The following is a 9,834-nucleotide window of genomic DNA, read 5'->3' as shown; positions in this document are numbered from 1 at the left end:
AAACTTCTTTTTTTAACTGCTAAATACACTTCTTTCCTGTTGAAGTATCGCCACCATTATTATTATTATTATTATCATCAATAATATTATTGTTTATTATTATCACCAGCCAGCCCAGAAACACTGATATATTATTGATTATTATTACTATCCAGAACTACTCTTTTACACTTTCAGAGGAGCAGACAGGTTGTCGGCTGTGGAGCAACCGGACCGACGTTGCCATGGTGATTCCGTGACACTATTCGGACACGGTGAGGGTCGAGCTGCGTTTTCTGTTTGGCCAAGCAGAGAGAGAGGGATCACAACCACCGGCATGAACAGATGTGTGTGTGTGTGTGTGTGTGTGTGTGTGTGTGTGTGTGTGTGTGTGTGTCTGTGTGTGTGTGTCTGTGTATTGATGGATCAGTGTATGCATAGGTTGTGTGCAGATATGTGTGTGTGTGTGTGTGTGTGTGTGTGTGTGTGTGTGTGTGTGTGTGTGTGTGTGTGTGTGTGTGTGTGTGAGAGAGCGCGCACCAGAAGAATGAAAAGCACACTAAAGACCTTTCCTCTCACCTATGACCCCGATCTCTGTCTGGCCAATCAGACATTGTGTGTGTGTGTGTGTGTGTGTGTGTGTGTGTGTGTGTGTGTGTGTGTGTTTGTTTGGGGTGAGGGGCAGAGTCGCTGTTACGTCTCACTGCGTGGTTCTCCCTCACTCACTCCATCCATCCCTCCTCAGCCCTCACCCCCTTTTCTCTCCTCCCTTAGCCGTCCTTGCTAAATCGCTCCCACGAGGAACTTGTTGTGCTGGAACACAGGTTAAGAGCTTGAGTCATTTGTTTTCTCGTTTTGTTTGTTTTTACAAAATAATCATATAGTTTACATCAGAACAAGATAATCCGTAGAATATTAATAATAACAACATTTACTTTTAAAAACTTTTTTTTTTTTTGTGTGTGTGTATGTGTTTTCGTTTTTTTTTTTCCCCAGAACATATTTGGATTTTTTTTTCATCTTTTTTTATTTTTATTTTTTTTATGTTTTTAGTTGAAAACAAAGTTCCGGGTCCGCAGAGAGCGGGAGGCTGCTCTTGAGTGTTTCGGAGAAGAGAGGAACAAAGGACGAGGAAGGAGAAGAGAAAGGCGGTGTAATCATGTCCTCACTTCTATTCTTCTCCTCTCTTCTCTTCTCTTCTCCCCCTCTTTCTCGCTCTCTTCTCTCTCGCTCTCCCCCTCCCTCCCTCCCCGCGCGGTCTCTCCGGTGCAGCCTGGCAGATGTTATGCATAAAACTCCTCCTGCTTGTCCGGCTTCTGGTAGGTGACCGTTGCCTGTTTGGGCTCCTCCAGCGTGTAGCTGCCCTCGTCCTTCTTCTTCATCCGGTACACTAGCAGCATCACCAGGAAGGCGGCAAACAGCGCCCCCACCACGCCTCCAACGATCACCGCTGAGAGGGACAGCGGATACGAAAGAGAGAGGGCGAGAGAAGGGAACCCGTGAATACTTTCAATATTTCAAAACACGTTTGACTTTGCGCCAAAACAAAACAAACAAAAAAAAAAAATACTTTGGATCAGGTCCTACAAAACACCTGAGAAAAACACAGAAACGGAGACAAACACTAGAATTCCATTAGCAACCAGACAGCTGTTGTCCCGTTGTGTCAAGAGGTTCTCTGAATACTACCCCAACTAAGAACACAGGTCTAAAAGCTAAGTAGAACTACAGCAGCACCAAGCACTTAGCCACTACGTGACGACTGATGAGACGTAATGTGCCTGCACGGCGATGTGTGTGTGTGTGTGTGTGTGTGTGTGTGTGTGTGTGTGTGTGTGTGTGTGTGTGTGTGTGTGTGTGTGTGTGTGTGTGTGTGTGTGTGTGTGTGAGAGAGATTGTAAACCCTGCAGTGGAACAAAGTTGAGCCCTATAGGGTGCGTGCAGCTAACAAAGAGCAGCTGCGTCTTTCTGCCGTCTTCAGCACACATCACCGACAAACTCTGCCAGTAAAACAACGGAGGACAAAAACAAGCACAAGCTTAAATGTGTGTTGTTGCTGTTGCTGCCAATGTCAATGCAAAAGTGATAAATGTTTAACTGTTGAGCCAAATGGTATCAATGCCAGACCCTGAACCCTCTGTGTGTGTTGTCTTGCAGTTGTGGCAAATATATGAGTTTCCACCCACTTATGATGGCCTGTATATGAATCAGGGGTTAAATTAAGGGTGAACACCATCCACGCAAGTTTGGTAGTACTCAAGTAGTTAGTAAAAAAATTATAATAATAAAATAAACAAATAAACAAACAAAAAATAAAAAAAGTAAGTAAGTAAATAAATATAAAGATAGATGAATAGATAAATAGGTGAATATATAGATAGATAGATAGGTAGATAGATAGATAGATAGATAGATAGATAGATAGATAGATAGATAGATAGAAGATGAAAAAAGAAGTTTAAGGGGTTCCCTTTGCCAATGTTACCATATTTTTCTATATTGACTTTCTGGAAGGGATAGTTCTCCCAGCCGATGTTTATTTTTGTTGCACGACTATGAATGTAATTATTAGTGTGCTATATATAGGCCTACCACTTGCACTCGAGCAGCGGTTCTCAATGTGGGGTCCTGTGTCCCCCAAGGGTCCTTGAAGAGGTTCCAAAGTCCCCAGTAGAATTATTAATAGTTAATCTTCACCATTATTTCATTTAGAAAATGTTAAGACCATTAGATAATGTACAATGATAACTGTTTTGATCTCTCTAGCTATAGTAAAGATGGGTCTGGAGGTTTGGACTAAATCATACTGTATGTAACAATAAAGTCTTCTCAGATTGGAGCCCCAGAGACTAAATCATGTCAAATGGCCTCATGCTTATCAAACTTAGGGTCCTTGATATTAAAAAGGTTGAGAACCACTACTCTAGGTAATAAATCCCAATTTAACCCCTTACATGCATACATCCATGGATGAGTGAAAATCAAAAGGGCAACACTAATCTATCGAAACACACAGGGTCTAATCTAATGTTTGCTGCCTCCTGTTCTTTACCGATGACCAGGAAATCAGCAAATACCACCGCCAGCAGCCCACCAACCAGGAGAGCTGAGGGAGAGACAGAAATCCTGTCAGATCAGACAAGTCGGCTACTCCCTAATTTCCTACAACAGCTCCCTGGGATGAGGAGAGAAGGGGCTCTTGAGAGGAAATTGGATTTTGCTTGAGGGGAAAAGTACCGGAGGAAAAAAGGAAGAAAGGAGGGTTGAAGAACCCAAGGAAAGGAGGCTTAAGGAGCTGATTCACTTATGATAAATATGTGCTTTTGAGCTTAATGCCAGTTTATTAATGCACTTTCCGGGAACTTTACACTGGAGTTTATCCCAACCAGTCAGAGTAAACCTAAAGGGCTCTTTTACCTAGTGGTTTTATTGACAGCCGGGTAAACAGCCAAAATGGCAGACCGACCGACAGAGAAGACATAACACGGGAGAGAATGAAAAAACAGGTGACCAGATAGACAGGTTACCACAAACATCCACAACATCCTCCATGTTATTACTCCACTTGGATTTTATGGGCGGGCCTACCTATGAGGACCTCCTTCCTTTCCAAGATGTTCTTCTGTGGCAGCTGGGCAGCGGAACTTCCCGTGTCCACCGTGTTTCCGATCAGGTCGGGCTCGGCCCCCACATCCAGGCCTCGGCCGCGGCCCACGTCGTTGCGGCGGTCCTCTTCTCGGATTTCAAAGTCTCCGCTGGGTCCGGCGGCACCGACCTCGTTATTGCCCTCGTCTGGCTGGCCCTGGGCGAGCGAGGGAGTGGGGGTGGAGAGAGAGAGAGAGAGAGAGAGAGAGATGATAGGATATTTACATACAGTAGGTTGAATTTGTTCCACTGAAGCTCAGTTTACAGTTGCCCAGATCACCGCAAACCAGGAACTTTCCACGGTGCAATGCTTGTCAAAGACCTTTGAAACAATGGACCACTGTACGTTTGGAGCAGTGGAAAATCTTTTATAGATTTATGTACCTCATTAAAAATGGAATCGTGCGTGAAAAATTTTGGAAAAACTCTAATCCACCATGTTTGCCAAAGCAACGTTGCTTACACAGAACGTCTGTAAATGATTAAAGTTGACCCATTATGCAAAACTCACTTGTTCAGTGCTTGTGCACATACATTTGGTCTCTGGTGGGTTTACTAACGTACACACTGAAATAAGACAACCCAGTCAGTTCATTGTGAGCTGTCAGTTTCAGAATACATGTCCTGAATCAACCAGTTCACATTTTCAGCCCAACTCCTACGTCACGGTGGGATTCAGTAGAATTAGAAATGCCCCCCATCTGAGTAACTCAACAAACAAATCACAACAAATATACCGCATTCCAAATTATTATGCAAATTGGATTTAAGTGTCATGAACATTTAATTTTTTGTTTTTCAATTAAACTCATGGATGGTATTGTGTCTCAGGGCTCTTTGGATCACTGAAATCAATCTCAGACACCTGTGAGAATTAGTTTGCCAGGTGAGCCCAATTAAAGGAAAACTACTTAAGAAGGATGTTCCACATTATTCAGCAGGCCACAGGTTTCAAGCAATATGGGAAAGAAAAAGGATCTCTCTGCTGCCGAAAAGCCTCAAATAGTGCAATGCCTTGGACAAGGTATGAAAACATTAGATATTTCACGAAAACCTAAGCGTGATCATCGTACTGTGAAGAGATTTGGGGCTGATTCAGAGCACAGACAGGTTCGTGCATATAAAGGCATAATGAGGAAGGTTTCTGCCAGACAAATTCATGGGATTAAGAGAGCAGCTGCTAAAATGCCATTACAAAGCAGTGAACAGGTATTTGAAGCTGCTGGTGCCTCTGGTGTCCCACGAACCTCAAGGTGTAGGATCCTGCAGAGGCAGTTGTGCATAAACCTACTATTAGGCCACCCCTAACAAACGCTCACAAGCAGAAACAGTTGCAGTGGGCCCAGAAATACATGAAGACTCATTTTCAAACAGTCTTGTTTACTGATGAGTGCCGTGCAACCCTGGATGGTCCAGATGGATGGAGTAGTGGATGGTTGGTGGATGGCCACCATGTCCCAACAAGGCTGCGATGTCCGTAAGGGGGTAGCAGAGTCATGTTTTGGCCGGAATCATGGGGAAAGAGCTGGTAGGCCCCTTTAGGGTCCCTGAAGGTGTGAAAATGACCTTGGCAAAGTATATAGAGTTTGTGACTGACCACTTTCTTCAATGGTACAAAGAGAAGAACCGTGCCTTCCGTAGCAAAATCATCTTCCTGCATGACAATGCACCATCTCATGCTGCAAAGAATACCTCTGTGTCATTGGCTGCTATGGGCATAAAAGGAGAGAAACTCATGGTGTGGCCCCCATCCTCCCCTGACCTCAACCCTATTGAGAACCTTTGGAGCATCCTCAAGTAAAAGATCTATGAGGGTGGGAGGCAGTTGGCATCAAAACAGCAGCTCTGGGAGGCTATTCTGACATCCTGCAAAGAAATTCAAGCAGAAACTCTCCAAAAACTCACAAGTTCAATGGATTCAAGAATTGTGAAGGTGATATCGAAGAAGGGGTCCTATGTTAACATGTAACTTGGCCTATTAAGATGTTTTTGATTGAAATAGCTTTTGATTTTAGTAAATAGGACCTCCTAATGCTGCAAATTCAACAAATGACCATTTTCAGTTCTTTACAACTTATAAAATGTTTTGAAACTCTGTTGTGTATAATAATTTGGAACAGTGCATTTAGAGTTTTTTATTTTTGAAAAAAATACTGTTATCATTGGGAGGTTTGTTCAATAACATTTGAATTATACCCTAACGGTTGATGACTTGAAAATTATACTGACTGTCATTTGCATCGACTATTTAGGAAAATCAGAGAAAAATATCATTTGCATAATAATTTGGAACGCGGTGTAAAAGAAAGAGAAATGAAGACCAACTGTCGATGGAGAAACTGCAGACGATGCAAACGTAAGTATTTAAAAAATAATTCTGCTGTGTGTTTCTTTCTGAAAAAAAAAGTATGGTTATTGTAGATGATCTTTTCACCTTGTCTCTGAGTGAAGATTCAGCAACTTGATTGCTTATATCTCGCCTCAAATTTGTTCAGAAACAGATTTTGGTAGACTGATAAGGTGAAATCAGTGGAAGTTACGGACAACCAAAGCTGGAAGCCATGCTCAATTGCTAGTGGCTCACAGAACTGGGGCCTTTGGAGGGTGGCTCCTCCCACAGAAAAACAGCCTGTTTTGGAACAGGAATAGAGGTATAGAGGCATGTTAGAATGCCTAGAATGCATAAGCTGAATGGTATTTTTAGCAAAGAACTTCCAAAACATGTTTTGGGGCCCTTAGAGACCTATATTAACTTGTGTAAATAGGAGCATAATAGTTCTCCTTTAAATGTAAAAGTAATAAAAACCTGTGTCGTAGTTAGAATCTGTGGAATGGTGCTCCTCTCCATTGGCACGGTCTGAGTGACTGTCTTCACGGGAACCCGGGGCCTGAAGGGGACCTTGGTCTTCACGGTGGTGGAGGCCGTGGTCGTGGGCGGAGTTGTGGAGGATTCCAGGGTCGTCTCCGCCGCGGTGAGCGTGTCTTCCTCCGTGGTGGTGTCGACCCCATAGCCCGGGAAGGAGGGCGTGGTTTCGGGAGGCAGGTAGACGTCCTCCTCCTCCCCCGTGGTGCCGATGTCCTCCACACCACTGGAGGGCGCTGCGCTTTCCGCGTTGGCTGCCACGGCTGAGCCAGCGGTCACCGCGGGGGAGCGCGGGGCGGCGGTGGTCTGGGCGGCCGCAGCGGCCCTGATTCGCTCCAGCTCTCTCTCCCTCTCGCGCTCCCGCTCTAAATCCCTCTCCCTCTCCCTCTCTCTCTCCCGCTCTCGCTCTCTCTCTCTTTCTTTCTCGCGCTCTCTCTCGCGCTCTCTCTCCAGTTCGCGGACTCTCTCCCGCTCCCTCTCTCTCTCCCTCTCCCTCTCTTTCTCCTTCTCCTTTTCCCTCTCTCTCTCCTTCTCCAGCTCCCTCTCTAGCTCCCTCTCTCTGTCCCAGCCGATGCCGCTCTCTCCGTCTGCCTCCGTAGGCAATGGGGTGGCGCTGGGCTCGGGGCTGGGGTTGGGCTCGGGGCTGGGCCTGGGGCTGGGCTCGGCCGCAGGCGGGGCAGAGGGCGCCGGGCCGGTGGCCTGAGTGGTGGAGAGCGGCAGCGGCTCCTCGGTGGTGAAGGACACCCTGACCGATGTGGGCCTCACGCCGATGTCTGGAACTGGGGGGAGAGAGAGAGAGAGAGAGAGAGAGAGAGAGAGAGAGAGATAATGACAGATGATGATGAAACACCAAGAATGTACAGCAGAGCAGACCAGAGCAGAGCGGTGGAAGTAGAAGTGGTGGGAGGTGCTGAGTGAATCAATTCTCCCGAAATAGTATTATACCACGTCTCCCTCGTTCGGTTACACCAACGAAGCTCCTTGGGTTGAATGAGGAATGGATTGAATTGATGGCGACAAGGACATAACAGACTGGAGGCTGACAGAGAGGAGGTAGAGGAGGAGACGGAGGGGGAGGGAGGGCTGGTATTCCTCCTCTGGGTCCACTGTGCTCGCTAATTAAAAATGCCCACTTATCATATTTACATTTTTTGGCCACAACATTCATATTTTCTGGAATAAAATGGCAACAGTGACTATTTGATAGTGCAAGGCGGTGGCGCCGTTCAGCTGAGCGCTGGTGCTGTCTTTACATTCATAGTGGAACTGTAGCAGCCCAAGCTCCGACAGACCAACCCAACCTTTAAGGCCCTGTCCACACACCTGAAAACGAATTGTTTCCCCAGCGTTTAAAAAAATGCATAAGCATTCCAGGCCAGTGGAGGGGGGGGCGATAATATCTCATAAACCTTGATGACAAACGCCACAGACGAACATTGGGAGCCTGCGTATCCAGCTTGTTCTTGAGGGCTCATAATATTGTATACAATATGAAGACACAATACTGTATGGGCGCGATTCCTAAAGTTTGGCGACACCGCAGACATCACAGCGGTCGTCGGCCGTCGCTCGTAGGTTCCTGACGCAGGTTGTGGTCAAGACGTCAGCGTTTTCAGGAAGCTCTGCTTTACTTGTCCACACGAATACAGGAAAACTGAGCTTTGGAAGATCTCCACCCTGGAAGGCGTTTTCAAAACTATTATACTAAATACTACATTTTCCCAAAATATCCCTATACGTGTGGACAGGACCTAAAATATTCTGCCCACGTTCGTCAAATTCTTTTATTGTCAAGTTGAAAATACCACAAAAGACAATTTTGGTAAGGGCGGTGAAAAAAAGGTCATTCTAGATGCCTCATAAATATGTTAAAATGGAAACCTCGGTAAACCAAGGAGTTTAGATACAGAATTGTAATCAAATGTGTTTTCTGGGTCTTTGACATTTAAACACCTAACGCCATTATATGCATTTCATTGCTCCCCACCCCAGGTACCAATCTTTGTGTGCGTTCAATCAGCGCACATGTATTTTCTATATTGCAACCACAGAATGCAGCAAGGACCCTCTTCCTCCTCCTCCTCCTCCTCCACGTCAGGGAGGAAATCTAAACACAAACTGGAACAACGCTTCCTCTGTTTAACACATCAGAGACCGAGCAATATCGAGTTCAGAAAAAATGGCCACAACCAAACGCGCCTCAATCTGTTCAGAATAAGCCTCTCCTTTTCAGATTCCGACGGCTCCCGGTATCGCAATTTGAGATGAAGCAATTTGCCAGGCTGCTGTCTGAACCGCGGGGGGTGCTTCTGCTGCGCCCGGCCTGCTCGGAATAGTAATTTATTTGGGAGCTCCAGCGCTAGCGCACTGGGGTCAGCCCTCAATGAGTCACGCTTAATAAGGAGAACCCTGCTCAGGCCTCAACAACCAGATCAAACAATCAGACCGAATTAGACGCCGTGGGATTGGAGCTAAGGAGCTCATTGCTACACACACATGCACAAACAAGCTACCACAAACACATGTACTTAAAAATATATATATAGGTCGGCAGGTACACATATTTGCTGCCATGTGTGCCAGCGTCTGATCATCTGACCTGTGGTCAGTAATTTCATCAGGGAAAATTACATCACTTAATCTGCATGTGACTCCGTTTTGGTTTTATTGACTTGAAGACCTTAATTTGTGGTGGTTTCTGGGAAGCTGGTTGCTATGTTGAGATGATGGGAAAATAGTCAGTATGGATGGAGGAGTTTAGGGGAGGTTAGACACACACACACACACACACACACACACACACACACACACACACACTGACACACACACACACACACACACACACACTGACACACACACACACACTTACATCCAGAGCCGGAGCCTGAGAAGAGGTCCTCGTCGTCATAAAACTCGTCCCTCGACGAACCTTCGTCATCTATGGAGGGAGACCAGGTCTGCCCCTGGAAGAGAGAAGGAGAGGGGGGGGGGTTAGATCAGCGGTGTTTACAGTATCATTTCTCATTTCATTTAAAAGAGAGACCACTTTGTCAGATTAAATGCGCGCATGAACACGCATGACCACCATGGGACACACACGCCCACACACACACACACACACACACACACACACACACTCACACACAGAGACACACACACACACACACACACCCACACACACACACACGACTCAGAGTGATTGAAAATGGAGGGAGGCACCATTAGATTGAATTGAGTAACATCTGCTTGTTTTTTCGGCGCAGAGGAAGTGTCTACAGAAAAAAAAAAACCTTGCAACGTAGCAGACGAAACATAATGGGGGTGGTGGGGGGGGGGGCGCAACTTCC

At 45.9% G+C, this 9,834-nt stretch overlaps 1 protein-coding gene across 1 annotated transcript in view; it reads right to left on the bottom strand.

Moving 5' to 3' along the window:
- Window positions 1-421: 421 nt before the first annotated feature.
- The window catches only part of sdc3 (syndecan 3), a 27,734-nt gene continuing 18,321 nt past the window's right edge, over window positions 422-9,834 (bottom strand). Inside the window, exons 2-5 of the mRNA XM_080014458.1 lie at window positions 9,357-9,450; window positions 6,431-7,266; window positions 3,568-3,781; window positions 422-1,429 (exon numbers count right to left, since the gene is read on the bottom strand). Coding sequence (XP_079870584.1) covers window positions 1,263-1,429; window positions 3,568-3,781; window positions 6,431-7,266; window positions 9,357-9,450 — 1,311 coding nt within the window. The 3' untranslated portion in view covers window positions 422-1,262. The remainder of the gene's footprint in view (window positions 1,430-3,567; window positions 3,782-6,430; window positions 7,267-9,356; window positions 9,451-9,834) is intronic.

This window comes from Zeus faber (assembly GCF_960531495.2).
Source record: "Zeus faber genome assembly, chromosome: 1".
Lineage (NCBI taxonomy): Eukaryota > Metazoa > Chordata > Actinopteri > Zeiformes > Zeidae > Zeus > Zeus faber.
The sequence above is the reverse complement of the archived record's forward strand: the minus strand, read 5'-3'. Positions and strand labels throughout refer to the sequence as shown.